Here is a 20,640-nt window from a genome sequence, read left to right on the forward strand (position 1 = left end):
AGAAGGAGAACGCAATGGGAGACTCGAAAACACGAAGTCTTGTCAAAAAAAAAAAAAAATATATATATATATATATATATATATATATATATATATATATATACTGTATATAAGTGAACAGAGTAGTATGCCAGAATTAAAAAGTCTCCCAAAGGAGAGGTAAATAAATACCTTTCTATCATGACCCAAGGTAATACCAGATTTCTAACACTGTTGTTCACTTCCTGTTCGCCGTTCTGATTCACACCTCCCCCCCCGAGTCCTCCTCAGTACTCTGTACAGATGAATTCTTTTACTTTTGTTTTTTCCCCCCCTCATGCATTTATTTTCTGTATCATCACTTGTAAGAAGTTTATTTTTCCATACTGATTTATTAAAAAACAAACAAACAAAAAACACCTCAACAGCTAATATGCAGAAGTACCACTTAAATCACACTCATACTGGGAACCGACAAAACAATGCCTTTTTGCCAACTCAAAGTCATAGAAAAACAATTGGAAATGGGTGTAAGGTGTAATTACAACTCTGTGATGGTGTCTGTGTGTTTTCACCTCGTATTCACAAAATTTCCAATAGGACATGAAGGCGGAATTTACTATAGAGAGGATATTACACGGTCGCATGAAGATATGAAGTTTATCTTCGAGTGGTAAAAATAAATTTAAAAAAAATATCACAAGTTAACGAAGCAAATGAGTGAAAATATTTAACAAGAGAAGATAAACTTTATATCTTCATGCAACCATGTAATGTTCTTTATATTATATGGACCCATCCACAAAAAAATTATACAAGTTAATCAAAAGAATTTTAATTTTGAACCGGTTCGCCATTTTGACAACACACATCCAGTCTATGGGAAAACACTGGGAGTGACATCATTGGAGTGAAATATCGGGAATTACTATACATACAGGACACTTTTTCGATGGAATAAAAACATGTGTTCTATTCCCTTCTAGCAGGTTTAATTGATTTGGTTTGATAGCATGCAATATTGCTAACATATCGCTTATCCTGCGTGTATTACATCACTCTACCCAATGGAGAATGAGCGTTGAATATGGTTTACGATAATTGCATGGTGGTCGAGACAACATGACGTCACACATCAGAGCTCATGCATATATCCAATGGCAAAACTTTTCTGCTGTGCATGCACACAACCATTTCTTTGTCCACTGGGAAAGGGAAAGACGAGGCTAATCCAGTGCTACTGCTAGGATCAGCTATGCTATAATTAAGCACTAAATAAATAAATTGAAACTAACATTCTTCACGAATATTTACAAGAGAAAAGCATACCAACGGACATCAAAAAACTGAAAAAGAGACCCGTTGGAGATGTAAAACTTCCACGCTAGCGAGCGACTGTGACAGTTTGCCAAGTTTGCTTCATTAAAAACAGAAGATGTTGAGAGAAGGTGGCTGGAAGGTGACTTCACTGCCTCGCTGATGAACGCTACACCGGCTGGAAGGTGACTGCACTGCTGCGCTAACAGCACAGAGTCGCGGGTAAGCTAGCGTTGGCCTTTGAGAATACGGATATGAAGAGTATGTATGTATATTATTATTATTATTATTATTGGCTGGCTTTTTTCATGGTATATCAGATATATTCCATTCAGCTACTCGTCCTCCACTCGTTCAGTATCATGCTAGCTGAACAGAATATATCTGATATACCACTCAACACCAGCCAATATTATTTAAATACGTCATTCAGATACACAATGTATTTCAGATGAAAAATGCAAGTTTTTCAACATGAGAGGATAAACTTCATATCTTCAAGCCAATGTGGGATTCTTTTTATTATATCGACACATTCACAAAGAAAAAGTATCCAAATTTATCAAAACATTTCATCAATTTCCTCACAAGTGACAGAGATTTATGTCACGGTTTTGGTCCTCCATGTCCCAGATGGAGCTCGGATGAAAAATACGAGTGGCGTATTTCCCAGTAAAACACTCGTGTCATATAAGAGCATGATACCCATATATGTCTGCGAAGTCTTGCCGCTGTTTAGAGTGCTGCCGGGTTCTAAGTCTTTTTTCTCTGTTGGACAATAATACAATAATAGTTATGTCCAATATTTGTATCTTGTATGTATAACATTTGCTTATGTAGTACTTTACAGTTGTGTACTGTTATACTCCTACATCTGCATTTATTGTTCATTTGTCATTATTTTGGTGTTGAAGTTGGGTTTTTGTCTTTTTTTTGCATCAGAAGATAGCACAACGGCAATAAAACTCTGAATCCTAAATCTTGACTCCTCTCTTGATTATCTCTGTTTTTTTTTTATTTGTGTATTTACATTTCCTTGGTTTACATGGCTACAATGTTTAATTTAAAACCCCCCCCCCGCTGAACATGGATCTTTACTTCACCCATCCCCTGACTCTGGTTTATTACAAGTTTCTTCACTTGGGTGTGTTTGAGATTTGATTTGTCTGAGTCTTAGTTCACATTATTCAAGTATATAAACCACTGTGCAACAGAACTGACCTGGAAACATGTTTTGTCATTTTTGAGCATTATCAGACATTGCTAAAGCTCACTGAATCGTACTGTCAGGTCGAAAAGTTATTCTCGCTAGCTTGTGTTTTATTTTCCAAAGTGAAGGCTTTCTGAGTGAAGTATTCTATGGACCCTTTTCACGTGACGTCACGACAAACACGGCCACCATTTTGGACGTGTACTACCAGTAGTTTACCACAGCCAGCATTGAGGAACGGCAGCAAAGAAAGTGTTTATTTTCAGCAAGACTTCCATCATGCCACTATATTGTTGTGCACCTGGATGTAGTAACCATCAACAAACAAGGCAAGGGTTATCATTTTATCGGATCCCGGTAGATGCTGACCGACGGAGAAGACGGATAGTGGCATACCAACGCTTGTGTAGTGACCACTTTGTTGGAGGTAAGACGAATAAAATTAGCCAGAAAAGGCATTACATTGCTGTTAACATTCCATTCTAGTTTACTGTAATTATGATCTGGCAGCTATTTACACCGGATCCAGTGTAAATAGCCGCCGGAGCCAACGTCCGAGGTTCCGGAGCGCGCTCGCTCGCGGCCCGGCCGGAGCCAGCGGCCGCGGAGCCGGCACACACTCGCTTGCGGCCCGGCCGGAGCCTTGGCTCCGGCAGCTATTTACACTGGATCCGGTGTAAATAGCTGCCAGATCATAATTACAGTAAACTAGTAAATACAGTTTTCTGCATCTCGCTCCTTTTTCTTTTATGTTTGTCACCTTCCTCGCATTCAAACCGATTTGAGCCGAAGTCCACTACATGTCCAAAATGGCGGTCGCGTTTACGAAGGTCACGTGACTGAAAAGGGTCCATATACAGGTCCACCTCCATGTCCACGTTAAGTACTTATATTTCTTGGAAATAAAGACAAAATGTTGGATAATAAATTTATTAGATTAATTTCCTGCTCTGTCCAGTGAAGAGCACCGTTTGTCTTTTACACCCTACCATTAGCAAAGGCTGCTACGGATTTTACAAGCTGATATACTGGGGGAAAATACTGGGGAAGTCCATTGGAGGAAATGCAGAACATAGAACTTTACATGGGGCGGCACGGTGGTGTAGTGGTTAGCGCTGTCGCCTCACAGCAAGAAGGTCCTGGGTTTGAGCCCCGTGGCCGGCGAGGGCCTTTCTGTGTGGAGTTTGCATGTTCTCCCCGTGTCCGCGTGGGTTTCCTCCGGGTGCTCCGGTTTCCCCCACAGTCCAAAGACATGCAGGTTAGGTTAACTGGTGACTCTAAATTGAGCGTAGGTGTGAATGTGAGTGTGAATGGTTGTCTGTGTCTATGTGTCAGCCCTGTGATGACCTGGCGACTTGTCCAGGGTGTACCCCGCCTTTCGCCCGTAGTCAGCTGGGATAGGCTCCAGCTTGCCTGCGACCCTGTAGAAGGATAAAGCGGCTAGAGATAATGAGATGAGAGGAGATGAGAACTTTACATCAAGTATAACTAACAGTAAACCGGCTCGTCTTGCTCTTTATGTGCAGACACATCTGCTGGATTTGCTCAGACAGATCCCCATCGAGACCACCTGAGCGGCGAGCAGACGAAGCAGAAGAAGAAAAATGAAACAACGATGACATATGAGCCCTACTGAGAAGTATGAAGAACATTGTTTATGGAAATTGATATTCATGTCACAACGGTGACACTTTTATCCTCACGAACGTAGTTTCTGCTTCAGCAACGATAAAATAAGTCACTACTTCACGGTAAAAACAGGTGATGCCAACCCTTGTGTTTTATCTTGCAGTGTTTTTTTTTCTGTTTGGTGTGTATCGCAGTCAAACACAATACTGTCAGGAGTTACATTAGAGATTTCTCAAACTAGAACTCATTTACATCCACCACTTATCCAAACATTTATATTTTAAAGATAATAAAAAAAATGTAAAATAAAAATTGTAAAAAAAAAGGACAGAATTTGTGTGTGTTGTTATACTGAAATATTAATGTATCAAATTATGTATTATGTACTCATTTATTTAATAACATATGTACTTAATACATGCTAAAAAAAATTTAAATCTGTAGTTATTTTTGTTTTTTAATGATTATAATAATGGAGCTTTCAATCAAACGTGTTACGTGTTATTAATAATTCTTACAATTATACCAAAACTCCCAATATATAGGCTCTTTAAAACAGTACATAATACATAAAACTAATACAACCCTGATTCCAAAAAAGTTGGGACAAAGTACAAATTGTAAATAAAAACGGAATGCAATGATGTGGAAGTTTCAAAATTCCATATTTTATTCAGAATAGAACATAGATGACATATCAAATGTTTAAACTGAGGAAATGTATCATTTAAAGAGAAAAAATATTAGGTGATTTTAAATTTCATGACAACAACACATCTCAAAAAAGTTGGGACAAGGCCATGTTTCCCACTGTGAGACATCCCCTTTTCTCTTTACAACAGTCTGTAAACGTCTGGGGACTGAGGAGACAAGTTGCTCAAGTTTAGGGATAGGAATGTTAACCCATTCTTGTCTAATGTAGGATTCTAGTTGCTCAACTGTCTTGGGTCTTTTTTGTCGTATCTTCCGTTTTATGATGCGCCAAATGTTTTCTATGGGTGAAAGATCTGGACTGCAGGCTGGCCAGTTCAGTACCCGGACCCTTCTTCTACACAGCCATGATGCTGTAATTGATGCAGTATGTGGTTTGGCATTGTCATGTTGGAAAATACAAGGTCTTCCCTGAAAGAGACGTCGTCTGGATGGGAGCATATGTTGCTCTAGAACAGAGGTGGGCAAACTACGGCCCGCGGGCCACATCCGGCCCGTTGGCGTTTTTAATCCGGCCCGCGGAAGACAATCATATAAAAACGATTGAGCAGATCTATAAACTATAAGCGTCAGTGTTATCACGTAGACAGGTGTTCTAGAGATCCGTCTTTCCAGTCAGTCGTATTCACGCGAGATTACATTTGCAGAGTGGTGCAGCGCGTGCCATGGAAGTCATTCTGGCGCCCGTGCCACTGATGATCTCGAGAACACAGGATAAAATACCAGGATAGATACCAGCGTTGGATTTTAGAGGCAGTGGAGATACGCAAGCGGGCGCAGAGGACGATGAACCGGGATGAGGGAGCGTATGCGCTGTCGCACACCTGGAGCGCAGTCCTGGGGGAGCGACCTGACAGCAGGAGGCGTGAACTACCTGTCAAATTGGGCAGGACGTTCACGCCTCTGTAGCGTAATATCAGCTGATAAGGCACGGCACCACTCGACATCTGGTGACTGTTTTGAAGAAGGCGGAAGATTCCCACCGAAACTGTCAACAAGGTAACACCTTAAAAAATCCTTGTCTTAAGAAACGAACTTAAAATAGCTTTAATAGTTAGACATAATGAACTTCCACTACATACAGGATAAAACTTTACAATGAGTGGTCCTGAAAAAAGAAAAGTGGACAGTGAGTGCAGGGTGTTCAATAAAGAATGGACAACTAAATATTTTTTTGCTGAAGTCCGATCAAAGGCTGTATGCCTTATTTGCAAAGAAACCGTTGCAGTTTTAAAGGAATATAACATCAAACGGCACTTTTCCTCCAAGCATGCTAATTATGCTAACAACCAGTCAGTGCAAGAACGGACGAATATAGCTCAGCGGTTGCTGAGTGAATGTGAGTATTAACACTTTCTCTTTTTAAAACTATGTTGGAGCTGTAATAAGATGGTAGTCACATGTTTACAGACATAATAATATAAAAAGTATAACTCTTAGTAATTTTGGTTGTCGTGGGTGGCTGCTGTAGTGCTGGTGTTTGTTTTTAAGTACCGTGTACTTTTGGGTGTTGGCTCCGCCCCTCATTTATGTCCCTGTCTGCTATTATAGGTGTATTATGAGCAGCTGACCTTGCTTCTGCTTATATCTGTTCCTGGACTTTTGCCTGTGGAGGTTATTCTGATCTATGAGTGGCCTTTTGGAATATGAAAACCTGTTTTGGAACCTGTGTTTTGATTTTTTGAGGACTGGAAATATTTCAGTGAGTGACTTTGAACCTGAAAACCAGTTTGGAGTTTTTTGCTTTCTTGAGCTGTTTTGTTTGATTTTGTGGGCTGGATGGATCCAGTGCCAAACCATTGAACTGCAAACATGTTGGCATGGTGTGGTACCCAAACTGTTGAACTGCAAACATTTTGGAATGGTGTGGTACCTCTCCTACTAATGGTGGTTGGTTGTACTGGCAGGCTGGAAGTGGATGGTTAAAAAAAACACTCAGGTGTAAATCTACGAGTTCAGTGAAATGTACAAAAATGATATGTACTGATATGCAATTTAGTTCAATTTAATGATATGCAATTTAGTTGTATGTATAAAATGATACAAATATACAAATACACTGGCATCCTACTCATCCTGGCAGCTCAAAGATGTAATTTAAGAATTAAGTGTGCTACTTTTCTTACTGATCTGCATTTGGGTCTCTGTCAATGAAGGCCTTACAATAACACTAAAGCTTTTCCAGTTTATGTTCGATATGTATGAATTTGGTGCTGGCCCGGCCCGCCTGGCAAATTTCAAAAGTCAATGTGGCCCCTGAGCCAAAAAGTTTGCCCACCCCTGCTCTAGAACCTGGATATACCTTTCAGCATTGATGGTGTCTTTCCAGATGTGTAAGCTGCCCATGCCACACGCACTAATGCAACCCCATACCATCAGAGATGCAGGCTTCTGAACTGAGCGCTGATAACAACTTGGGTCGTCCTTCTCCTCTTTAGTCCGAATGACACGGCGTCCCTGATTTCCATAAAGAGCTTCAAATTTTGATTCGTCTGACCACAGAACAGTTTTCCACTTTGCCACAGTCCATTTTTAATGAGCCTTGGCTCAGAGAAGACGTCTGCGCTTCTGGATCGTGTTTAGATACGGCTTCTTCTTTGAACTATAGAGTTTTAGCTGGCAACGGCAGATGGCACGGTGAATTGTGTTCACAGATAATGTTCTCTGGAAATATTCCTGAGCCCATTTTGTGATTTCCAATACAGAAGCATGCCTGTATGTGATGCAGTGCCGTCTAAGGGCCCGAAGATCACGGGCACCCAGTATGGTTGACCCTTACGCACAGAGATTCTTCCAGGTTCTCTGAATTTTTTGATGATATTATGCACTGTAGATGATGATATGTTCAAACTCTTTGCAATTTTACACTGTCGAACCCCTTTCTGATATTGCTCCACTATTTGTCGGCGCAGAATTAGGGGGATTGGTGATCCTCTTCCCATCTTTACTTCTGAGAGCCGCTGCCACTCCAAGATGCTCTTTTTATACCCAGTCATGTTAATGACCTATTGCCAATTGACCTAATGAGTTGCAATTTGGTCCTCCAGCTGTTCCTTTTTTGTACCTTTAACTTTTTCAGCCTCTTATTGCCCCTGTCCCAACTTTTTTGAGATGTGTTGCTGTCATGAAATTTCAAATGAGCCAATATTTGGCATGAAATTTCAAAATGTCTCACTTTCGACATTTGATATGTTGTCTATGTTCTATTGTGAATACAATATCAGTTTTTGAGATTTGTAAATTATTGCATTCCATTTTTATTTACAATTTGTACTTTGTCCCAACTTTTTTGGAATCGGGGTTGTATACAGTTTTTAAGAGATAATACAAACAGCATACACACTTACAGCCTGTAAAAATACGTTATTAAAAATGCACAGAATTGTGTGTTGTTTTAAATTGGACCATACTGTGATTTAAGTTAGATCATTCATCAAATTATGTATTTCAACAATATATTTGTAAATACTGCACTTTTTTATTTTAAGATATGTACATTCATTGTGTACTTTACTCCGAAGGTTATTTATTTATTCCACCATTTTTACTGTTTTGTATTACTTTTATATTTTATTTTTAAATAATAAATCATGGAGCTGTCAGTCAAATAAGTCACATACTACTACTACTAATAATAATAATAAATTTCTTCTGGAAATTTTTACTGTTGTACTCGGTTTTTATTTTTGAATCAAAACTGAGCAGCCTTCATTATGGTTTTGTCTGAAACGTGTCGCTTACATCCAGTAATATGCTGCTTTCTTTAATGACTGACAAACATTTTTCTGTCACATTTCATTTTATACTGGAAAACTAATCTTTGGAACTCTAAAAGGTTTCTGTACCAACTTGATAATGTAGAAGTCATAAAATACAAAATCTATAATAAAAAGTTTGTGGTAAAAAAGGGGGGGCAAAACTTTTGCACAGTAATGTACTTATAATTTTTTTTTTTTTTTTTTTTTAAAGATAATATAAACCACATGCACAGTGCAACTACAAGGAAACTCAGTAGAGTCCATACCTCCACCAAGCCACATACAATAAACATCAAAATCAAAATCACTTGACCTGAGGAGAATATTGAAGCTTTCCACCAAATTTAATCCAAATCTTTTCACCTCTTTTTGAGTTACACTGGGAACAGACAAAACTAGAAAAGCACTCGGAGAGCGCAGACCTCCGCCAAGAATCCTTTAAAAAATTCAGGGATCCAGACGGTGATCCGGATCACCGCCAAAATTTAATGGATTGTTACTTGTGCCCAGTCACACCTCTGGAAAAAATTTCAGAGCAATCCGTTCATAACTTTTTCCGTAATGTTGCTAACAGACAAACCAACAAACAAACAAACAAACCAACACTACCGAAAACATAACCCCCTTGGCGGAGGTAACAATCCCAGATCCACATACATATCTGGATTTGCATCAAAATCTAAATCAATTGTTCCTTGACTCATGGCCCAAACAAACAAACAAACAAACAAACAAACAAACAAACAAACAAACAAACAAACAAACAGACGAAATCATAACCTTCTCCAACAAAGTTGGCGGAGAGAATAAAACATACAGCCGACAGAACTGTGTGTGCATTGTTTTTGAGTTTTGAGTTAAACAGCATTTATAAGTATTTGTGACCTCCAAGTCCTAGATTTGACTTGTGCATATATTTGTATATTTGTGCATCTGATCCATTATTCCTAAAGGTGGGCTGTGTGGCAGTTACAGGCTCCTAACACATGCATGAGTGAGTGATGGAGTGAGTGAGGGAGCAAGTGAGTTAGGGGGTGAGTGAGCGAGTGGGTGAGTTAGTGGGTGAGTTAGTGGGTGAGGGAGCGAGTGGGTCAGGGAGTGAGTGGGTAGGTGGGTGAGGAGGTGGGTGAGGGAATGAGGAGGTGAGTGAGTGAGTGAGTGAGTGAGGAGGTGGGTGAGGGAGTGAGTGGGTGAGGAGGTGAGTGAGTGAGTGAGTGAGTGAGTGAGTGAGTGAGTGAGTGAGGAGGTAGGTGAGTGAGTGAGTGAGTGAGTGAGTGAGTGAGTGAGTGAGGAGGTGAGTGAGTGAGTGAGTGAGTGAGTGAGGAGGTGGATGAGTGAGTGAGTGAGTGAGTGAGTGAGTGAGTGAGTGAGTGAGTGAGGAGGTGAGTGAGTGAGTGAGTGAGTGAGTGAGTGAGGAGGTGAGTGAGTGAGTGAGGAGGTGAGTGAGTGAGTGAGTGAGTGAGTGAGTGAGTGAGTGAGTGAGGAGGTGGATGAGTGAGTGAGGAGGTGGATGAGTGAGTGAGTGAGTGAGTGAGTGAGTGAGTGAGGAGGTGGATGAGTGAGTGAGTGAGTGAGTGAGTGAGTGAGTGAGTGAGGAGGTGAGTGAGTGAGGAGGTGAGTGAGTGAGGAGGTGAGTGAGTGAGTGAGTGAGTGAGTGAGGAGGTGAGTGAGTGAGTGAGTGAGTGAGTGAGTGAGTGAGTGAGGAGGCGAGTGAGTGAGGAGGTGAGTGAGTGAGGAGGTGAGTGAGGAGGTGGATGAGTGAGTGAGGAGGTGAGTGAGTGAGTGAGTGAGTGAGTGAGTGAGTGAGTGAGTGAGTGAGGAGGTGAGGGAGTGAGTGAGGAGGTGAGGGAGGGAAGGAGGAGGTGAGTGAGTGAGTGAGTGAGTGAGTGAGTGAGTGAGTGAGTAGGTGGATGAGTGAGTGAGGAGGTGGATGAGTGAGTGAGGAGGTGGATGAGTGAGTGAGGAAGTGAGGAGGTGAGTGAGTGAGTGAGTGAGTGAGTGAGTGAGGGAGGGAGTGAGTGAGGGAGTGAGGGAGTGAGTGAGGGAGGGAGTGAGTGAGGGAGTGAGGGAGGGAGTGAGGAGGTGAGGGAGTGAGTGAGGAGGTGAGTGAGGGAAGGAGGAGGTGAGTGAGGGAAGGAGGAGGTGAGTGAGTGAGTGAGTGAGTGAGTGAGTGAGTGAGGACTCACCTGACGTGGTTGTCGCAGAACTTGGTGCTCTGTGCCCGGTTGAGGTACACCGTCCTCGCCGAAAAGTCTGCGGGCTCAGCGTGCGACGTGCTGGCGGACATCTCGTCTTCTGCCCTGCGGTAGCCGGTGGACGAGCAGGCGGGTCCTGGAGAGAGGACAGAGTGCGGTGAGCGCGCGCGCACAGCCTGGGACACGAACAGAGACGCAGAGCGCGCGGATGCTGAGAGGAAACCGGACACGCGCTCCTTCCTGCCTCTGGATCGCAGAGATCCCTCTGTATCAGATCCCTCTGTATCGCAGAGATCCCTCTGTATCGCAGAGATCCCTCTGTGTCTGATCCCTCTGTATCGCAGAGATCCCTCTGTATCTGATCCCTCTGTGTCTGATCCCTCTGTATCTGATCCCTCTCCATCAGGGAGCGCCTCATCGCCATTGGCCAGGGATTTAAAAAGCCGTCACCGACACGCCCACCAGGACCCCACCCCTCCCTCCCTCCCTCCCTCACACGCGTCTATAGAATGTGCTGATGAATGCGCGCGCCTTCACCGGAGATCCTTCCAGCGTTTGTTTTGGGCGCACAGAAGCGCAACATTTCCACCATCAATCCAGGACGCTTTATTTTTCTGCACATTCATAATCTATTCTAAAAGCAAGAAATATGTGTATATTGTAGCCTCTTACACCGTTAGTGTTGGCTGGGTTTTGTTTTTGTTTTGTACCCTTTTTGATTATCTAAAAAAAAAAATCCAAAAGTTCAACCAAAATCCAGCAGCACAGATAAAGGAAGGTACACACAGGGCTACAGGTCAAAACTGTGATTTTTTTTTTTTAATTGTCTTTCTTTACTGCGCCGCTCGCGTGAACGCGCGTAAACCGATCAGGCTCGTTTTCCGTGCGCCGTTAATAATGCACGGAGCAGCGCGCGCGCACGAGTGAGTGAGTGAGTGAGTGAGTGAGTTTACCCAGCTGGCGCGACCAACACGAATACGGGCGGTGATGAAGGATGGATGGATGGATGGAGCAGGATGGTGTCTCCTCCCTCCCTCTCTCTCTCTCTCTCTCTCTCTCTCTCTCAGGCTTCAGTGACTCTCGGCAGTGAACCAAACCCCTCCGTCTGGGTGTCATCAGCTCGGCTCCAACGCCTTTTAAACACTTCCTTTTATTTCACATCACACATCCGTGTATGATTCCTGATAAGTGTGTGCTGCCGTACAGACAAAGGGTCCCCCTGCCCCAGTGTGAAAGGGCTTCGCCTTTAAAGGGACAGCTGCCAGATTTCTGTGATGTTGCCAGATTGTGAGCTTTCACGCATATTTGCGTCAATCTGTGCACTAGGAGTGTGAATCTCATCCCCTTCTTTCAGACCACACCATACAACCTTACTTGCTGTATCTAATAAGAGATCCGTAATATAAAATTAAACACATTACTGTAAAAAAAAACCAACAACCATGGACGGGGTGGCTCTATGCCTTCAGGTCTGTCAAATCTGGAGCCAGAGATTGCGCAGTAGAGACAATAGTCAAAGTCAGGTACACCTACTCATTTGGAATGACCTTCTACTTCTCTCTTCTCTGGCAGTCAATCACTTAATTCCCAAGTCTATCCATAACTTCTTACGATGTAGTAGAATAACGTTTTCAAAACTAATTTCAGGGGCTGCACAGTGGTGTAGTGGTTAGCGCTGTCACCTCACAGCAAGAAGGTCCGGGTTCGAGCCCCGTGGCCGGCGAGGGCCTTTCTGTGTGGAGTTTGCATGTTCTCCCCATGTCCGCGTGGGTTTCCTCCGGGTGCTCCGGTTTCCCCCACAGTCCAAAGACATGCAGGTTAGGTTAACTGGTGACTCTAAATTGACCGTAGGTGTGAATGTGAGTGTGAATGGTTGTCTGTGTCTACCGTATGTGTCGGCCCTGTGATGACCTGGCGACTTGTCCAGGGTGTACCCCGCCTTTCGCCCGTAGTCAGCTGGGATAGGCTCCAGCTTGCCTGCGACCCTGTAGAACAGGATAAAGCGGCTAGAGATAATGAGATGAGATGAAACTAATTTCAGCAAGAAAACTAAAAGATGTGCACATATCAACATAGAGAAAACTGCCTGCTTGAATTTGACACTGTAGATGGAAAGAGTTTAGATGAGAAAAGTGACATGGAAAATAAACTATTTTGTCATTGAAACACCTGGGAATGGGTGGGGCTACATGTTATACTGCAGTTCGCCAGCAGGGGCGCTACACATGTGGTTGCTTCAATTTTTAAAGGCTTTACGCTGTATGTTTTTTACAGTCACTAATTACCTCGCGCAGGACGGAGTCCACCTGGGTGAGGTATTGTTTTCGGTGGGGTTTCTTTGTTTGTTTTTGTTAGCAACATTACGGGAAAACAGCTTCATGAAACTTTCAGGATAGATGGGCATTGGTCTCAAATAGAACCAACAACATTTTGAGGGTCATCTGGCCAAGGTCACCAAAAAGGTCAAAATCGTTCATATTTACCATATTTGCTTCAAACCAACTCCAAAATGTTCATCTTTCAATTCTGCTTCCATTGATATGTTACATGACGGGGTATCTCTCATAGTTTTCTTTCAAACTTTCATTTGTTTGTTTGTTTGTTTGTTTGTGTGTGCTTGTCTGTTAACAATCTAGCGTCTAGACAGTTGCACTGATTTACTTCATATTTTCAGGGTAGGTGGGCAATGGTCCGTAGATCACCTGATTAAATTTTAGGGGTAATCGGGTCAAGGTGAAGGTCAAGGTCACCGGAAAGGTCAACCTTTTGGTCAAAATAACATTTTCCATTATAACTCAAAAACGGTTGCCGATAGACAGATGTTTACGATGATGAGCATATAGGAACTCCCATATGGCCTTTCACAGGCCCGGCGCCAGGAACAGTTTACTAAGGGGGCAATTAGAAATCGCAAGGGGGCAAATATTTTTCATATCGCGTGTAGTAGTGATGGCGGTCTGACAACGTGTTTCAAACAATTAACTGTGCCAACCACAAAACCACGGCCCCGAAGGTTGCTTTAGTCCGGGAAAATCATGTGACATATTACCAGGGCAGTTGCGCTTTATCAACCCCCGTGCCCACCTGTTAACCCTCCCCTCCGATTTTCTCACAGACACGCGTTACAACCGGAAAGATGCCAAACATAAAACAACACACACAAACCTACAGGCAAGTCCTTTACATTTAAAATACATACAAATAGCTCCGCGGCATGAAAACAAAACGTCAATGCGAGTCTAAGGTACTTGGCTCGGCGGCCAAAATCATAATTAAAAAAAATCAACAGACCCCGCGGCTGCACCAGTAATAGCCTTCCTGACTCGCACCGAGTCAACGCTAACCACTTAATCCGCGATCCCAGTTTAGGCGTGTAGGGGACAAAACACTCTGAAGTGATGAATTTTCACCCCCGCTGCATGGGGGATGACGTCAATGACACATATTCTTACGCTATTTGCGCACAAAGCGGACCATATATGAACACATACACCAACATAAACGGAGATAAACTTAGCCTACAAAGAAAGAAAATGGATTCACAATATTGTGATTGAATTCGTTTAATTCGGAGGAGGAAAGACTACTCCCGTAAACTGACTGCATATTGCAGGATATTGCAGAGACAGTGCACTTGTAAGTGTGCATGTAAAACCCCCACCCGCCCGCACGATCCCTCCCCTTGTCCTTATCACAGGTGTGTGCGGCTGTGTCAGCATTTCACACATACACCCACAATAACTAGTCCCCAGTAGTTAGGATTGATACATATGTCTAAAACAGGGTTAATATTAAATTCAGGCTTTTTGAAATAATCCTACCTTAATACAGTTGAATTCTACGATTGCAACGTAAGAATCATAACAACCAATCAGATTTGTTCTACCGTGCCAGTTTTAGTAGTGATTTATGTGAAATGTATTTTTGTGCAATGCGCAACCAGTTAATATTTCGTATTTGAAAATGCAAATTATTAATACGTCTATAATACATTATATTTTCATAAGAAAACAATTAAGTGATCTGAGTCTCCGTTGAGGGGGCGGGGCTGTAGCCACGGGGGGGCGACGCCCCCCCCCCCCCCCCCCATGGCGCCGGGCCTGGCCTTTCATTTGGCACCATGATCTTTGACCTTGAGTGACCTTGAAAGGTCAAACTCAAGGTCATGGATTTTCAGAGGGCTGTTACTTGAAAACGGTTGATGGTAGACAGATATTTACCATTATCGACTTATAGGAAGTGCCATATGGGCTTTCATTTGGCACCATGACCTTTGACCTTGAATGACTAAAATGTCAAACTCAAGGTCATGGATTTTCATAGGACTATAACCTGACAGCTGATGATTGAGAAATATTACCATGATCAACATATAGGTATAAAATAAGTGTTGCCGGGAGAGGTTTGTTTTGCCTGGCAACACTTGTTAAACAAGTAATGATTCTATACATTTTGATTCACTGCCGATTCTGATTCAGCACTGACATGATTCGATTCAGGTATGATTCAATATGATTCAGTTCAGCTGAAGTTTTCCACTACGGGAAAGTCTTCAGGAGAGAGGAATTTACACATTCTAGTTTCTTATTAACATTACAAGCTGGTTTTTTTTTTTATATCTTATTAACTTCAACAGACAGAAAAATAAGACTATATATTTGTAAGGAAATGACTGTTTTTCACAATACACTATAAGGCCAAAAGTTTATGGACACCTGACCATCACACCCATATGTGGTTCTTCCCCAAACTGTTGCCACAAAGTTTGAAGCACACAATTGTACTGAATGTCTCTGTTTACTGGAGCATTACAATTTCCCTTCACTGGAACTAAGAGACCAAAATCTCACAGCATGACAATGTACCTGTGCACAAAGCATTCTCCATTAACGCATGATTTGCCAAGTTTGGAGTGGAAGAACTTGCGTGTCCTTCACAGAGCCCATATCTCACTAATGCTCTTGTAGTGGAGCAGATAACAAATCCCCACAGCCACGCCCCAAAATTTAGTGGAAAGCCTTCCCAGAAGAGTGGAGCTTATTGTAACAGCTAAGGGACGACTAGATTTGGAACGGGATGTTCAAAGAGCACATATGGTTGTGCCGGTCAGGTGTCTACGAACTTTTGGCCATAGAGTGTAACTTGTATTTAGTAGTAGTAGTTTATAGCAGAGTTGTGCATTGTGCATACAGCAGTGCTTTTGTTAAGATATGGATTCAAACCAGATCTAGGCTTGTAAAGCGACGCGTCTGTACCGTAGATTATTAGACCAATTTTCTAATTCGAATCAGTTTTTCTTTCCACTTCTCCAGTTTATGATTTCTTCCTTGGTTATTTACTACATTCTAACATCCATGCATATACAGATATTTTTGAAAGCATAGGTTTTTTTTTTTCTTTTTTGGTCCCCTGTCTACTTGTAACCAGTGTTTTGGGTCACAGAAAATAAAAGGTTGAGATACTTTAAACCTCCATTTTCAGTTTTTCCACGTGGACAAGAAAAACATATGAATCCTCATTTTTACTTTCAATACTTTTGGCCATGTTGGCTTTTCTACTGTTCAATGCACATGCTGTTTTAAATGTATATCAAGACATATGTTCATGTAACAAAGACAAGGGCCAGTTCAGGATGGTCTACAGTGAGCCGAGGCAGGTTTTAAACAACAGGCCATGCTGCCAGAACCATGGTTTTCCCAGAGTAGCTTATTTTTTTATTGTCTGCAGGTTGGGAATTGGGAATTTGCAGACACATCACTCCTACCACACCTAAAATCTTCCCAGCATGCACTAGCACACACACGCACACAGACACACACACTCAAGATGGTCTTCTCTCCTACAAGTGCTCCTAATCAAGTCTCCTGATGTCTTCGTTAAAATCCATTAGGATTAGACCATCAGTAAGGTTTAAAACAGATTTAAACAAGTGTTGCCAGGCAAAACAAACCTTGCCCGGTAGCACTTATGATGAATATGAAGGAAGATATTGTGAAAAAAATAAGTACCCTATGGGTCCATGTGGCTACCGCTTATAAATAAAATAGTTTTCTGATCCCATGTCCATACAGTAAATATAGCATATACAGTGGTGCTTGAAAGTTTGTGAACCCTTTAGAATTTTCTATATTTCTGCATAAATATGACCTAAAACATCATCAGATTTTCACACAAGTCCTAAAAGTAGATAAAGAGGACCCAGTTAAACAATTGAGACAAAAATATAACACTTGGTCATTTATTTATTGAGGAAAATGATCCAATATTACATATCTGTGAGTGGCAAAAGTATGTGAACCTCTAGGATTAGCAGTTAATTTGAAGGTGAAATTAGAGTCAGGTGTTTTCAGTCAATGGGATGACAATCAGGTGTGAGTGGGCACCCTGTTTTATTTAAAGAACAGGGATCTATCAAAGTCTGATCTTCACAACACATGTTTGTGGAAATGTATCATGGCATGAACAATGGAGATTTCTGAGGACCTCAGAAAAAGCGTTGTTGATGCTCATCAGGCTGGAAAAGGTTACAAAACCATCTCTAAAGAGTTTGGACTCCACCAATCCACAGTCAGACAGATTGTGTACAAATGGAGGAAATTCAAGACCATTGTTCCCCTCCCCAGGAGTGGTCGACCAACAAAGATCACTCCAACAGCAAGGCATGTAATAGTCGTCAAGGTCCCCAAGGACCCCAGGGTAACTTCTAAGCAACTGAAGGCTTCTCTCACATTGGCTAATGTTAATGTTCATGAGTCCACCATCAGGAGAACACTGAACAACAATGGTGTGCATGGCAGGGTTGCAAGGAGAAAGCCACTGCTCTCCAAAAAGAACATTGCTGCTCGTCTGCAGTTTGCTAAAGATCACGTGGACAAGCCAGAAGGCTATTGGAAAAAACTTTTGGATGGATGAGACCAAAATAGAACTTTTTGATTTCAATGAGAAGCGTTATGTTTGGAGAAAGGAAAACAATGCATTTCAGCATAAGAACCTTATCCCATCTGTGAAACATGGTGGTGGTAGTATCATGGTTTGGGCCTGTTTTGCTGCATCTGGGCCAGGACGGCTTGCCATCATTGATGGAACAATGAATTCTGAATTATACCAGCGAATTCTAAAGGAAAATGTCAGGACATCTGTCCATGAACTGAATCTCAAGAGAAGGTGGGTCATGCAGCAAGACAACGACCCTAAGCACACAAGTCGTTCTACCAAAGAATGGTTAAAGAAGAATAAAGTTAATGTTTTGGAATGGCCAAGTCAAAGTCCTGACCTTAATCCAACTGAAATGTTGTGGAAGGAACTGAAGCGAGGAAGTGGGGTTCATGTGAGGAAACCCACCAACATCCCAGAGTTGAAGCTGTTCTGTACAGAGGAATGGGCTAAAATTCCTCCAAGCCGGTGTGCAGGACTGATCAACAGTTACCGCAAACGTTTAGTTGCAGTTACTGCTGCACAAGGGGGTCACACCAGATACTGAAAGCAAAGGTTCACATACTTTTGCCACTCACAGATATGTAATATTGGATCATTTTCCTCAATAAATAAATGACCAAGTATAATATTTTTGTCTCATTTGTTTAACTGGGTTCTCTTTATCTACTTTTAGGACTTGTGTGAAAATCTGATGATGTTTTAGGTCATATTTATGCAGAAATATAGAAAATTCTAAAGGGTTCACAAACTTTCAAGCACCACTGTATATTTACTCTATGAGGCAGTAGCCACAAAAATGAAGCGTAATCCAAAAATGAACAATTTAAAAATCACAGAAGTAAAATATACCAAGTGTCTATACTTTATATTATTCTACTCTTAACTCTTAACAGTTTTCGAAACTGAAACCTCCGAACCGAGGCTGACATACACACGCTGTCGCCATGACCAAAACTCTTATTTCCCGGAAATGGCCCGGCGCTAGAGCTCAGTGGAACGCACTTTCCCTCTGTAATAAGCATAAACATGTCTGAAAGCAATTTCTTTAGTCTAGTCCATTTATTTCGAATGGTGAACCGAATTGTATACATTCACCGGCCATTTTAATTGGAACACGTGTATGCTCAGTGTGCGATTGTTACACTCTTGCATTCTTACAGCACGATGACGTAGTGGCTAGCGCCTCTATATGAGGCAGTAGACACAACAAAAATGAGTTTGTCCTTTTTGGTGACCTTGACCGGATGACCCTCAATATGTTGGAGGTTCTATTTGAGACCAATTATCCATCTATCCTGAAAGTTTCATTTAGATTGGTCCAGCCGTTTTCCCGTAATATCATTAACAAAAAAACAAAGAAACCCGACCGAAAACAATACCTCACCCCCTGGTGGACTCCGTCCCGGGCGAGGTAAAAACAGTCAGTTGAAACCTACCATCATGACAATCACAAGCATGATGGTGTGAGAATGTAACGGACATGAGCAAGCTGACCTTATGGAGTTTGATCTTACTTTCCAACACAATCAGAGCTTCACGAGTACTCAGATAACACATCTGGAAAAGCAGTCCCAGTTCTAAAGGAACAGATTTCACATATCTAGAGCTTCATTTACAAATACTTTTGATTTAAAAATCCATAAACGCCTGAAAGCTTTTCAAGATTTATTGACACAATTCAACCCCTTAGGTTTCCAATACAGATAAGTTTTGAGTAAACACCCCCCCCCCCCCCCCCCCCTTCATTTCAGGAAATATGTTCTTTATCTTTACTACAACCCCGATTCCAAAAAAGTTGGGACAAAGTACAAATTGTAAATAAAAATGGAATGCAATAATTTACAAATATCAACAACTGATATTGTATTCACAATAGAACATAGACAACATATCAAATGTCAAAAGTGAGACATTTTATAATTTCATGCCAAATATTGGCTCATTTGAAATTTCATGCCAGCAACACATCTCAAAAAAGTTGGGACAGGGGCAATAAGAGGCTGGAAAAGTTAAAGGTACAAAAAAGGAACAGCTGGAGGACCAAATTGCAACTCATTAGGTCAACTGGCAATAGGTCATTAACATGACTGGGTATAAAAAGAGCATCTTGGAGTGGCAGCGGCTCTCAGAAGTAAAGATGGGAAGAGGATCACCAATCCCCCTAATTCTGCACCGACAAATAGTGGAGCAATATCAGAAAGGAGCTCGACAGTGTAAAATTGCAAAGAGTTTGAACATATCATCATCTACAGTGCATAATATCATCAAAAGATTCAGAGAATCTGGAAGACTCTCTGTGCGTAAGGGTCAAGGCCGGAAAACCATACTGGGTGCCCGTGATCTTTGGGCCCTTAGACGGCACTGCATCACATACAGGCATGCTTCTGTATTGGAAATCACAAAATGGGCTCAGGAATATTTCCAGAGAACAATATCTGTGAACACAATTCACCGTGCCATCCGCCGTTGCCAGCTAAAATTCTATAGTTCAAAGAAGAAGCCGTATCTAAACATGATCCAGAAGCGCAGACGTCTTCTCTGGGCCAAGGCTCATTTAAAATGGACTGTGGCAAAGTGGAAAACTGTTCTGTGGTCAGACGAATCAAAATTTGAAGTTCTTTATGGAAATCAGGGACGCCGTGTCATTCGGACTAAAGAGGAGAAGGACGACCCGAGTTGTTATCAGCGCTCAGTTCAGAAGCCTGCATCTCTGATGGTATGGGGTTGCATTAGTGCGTGTGGCATGGGCAGCTTACACATCTGGAAAGACACCATCAATGCTGAAAGGTGTATCCAGGTTCTAGAGCAACATATGCTCCCATCCAGACGACGTCTCTTTCAGGGAAGACCTTTCATTTTCCAACATGACAATGCCAAACCACATACTGCATCAATTACAGCATCA

At 42.0% G+C, this 20,640-nt stretch overlaps 1 protein-coding gene across 8 annotated transcripts in view; it reads right to left on the reverse strand.

The window, feature by feature from the left end:
* atp8a2 (ATPase phospholipid transporting 8A2) overlaps positions 1–20,640 on the reverse strand; it is a 133,639-nt gene that overhangs the window by 90,827 nt on the left and 22,172 nt on the right. For 5 of the 8 annotated variants that reach the window (XM_060899835.1, XM_060899840.1, XM_060899836.1 and 2 more), the window contains exon 2: positions 10,791–10,935. In XM_060899835.1, coding sequence (XP_060755818.1) covers positions 10,791–10,935 — 145 coding nt within the window. Of the gene's footprint in view, positions 1–10,790; positions 10,936–11,752; positions 13,131–20,640 lie in introns of those variants that run through there. The other 3 variants (XM_060899834.1, XM_060899837.1, XM_060899833.1) reach the window with 1 other exon arrangement.

This window comes from Neoarius graeffei, chromosome 19 (assembly GCF_027579695.1).
Source record: "Neoarius graeffei isolate fNeoGra1 chromosome 19, fNeoGra1.pri, whole genome shotgun sequence".
In the NCBI taxonomy this organism is placed as follows: Eukaryota; Metazoa; Chordata; class Actinopteri; order Siluriformes; family Ariidae; genus Neoarius; species Neoarius graeffei.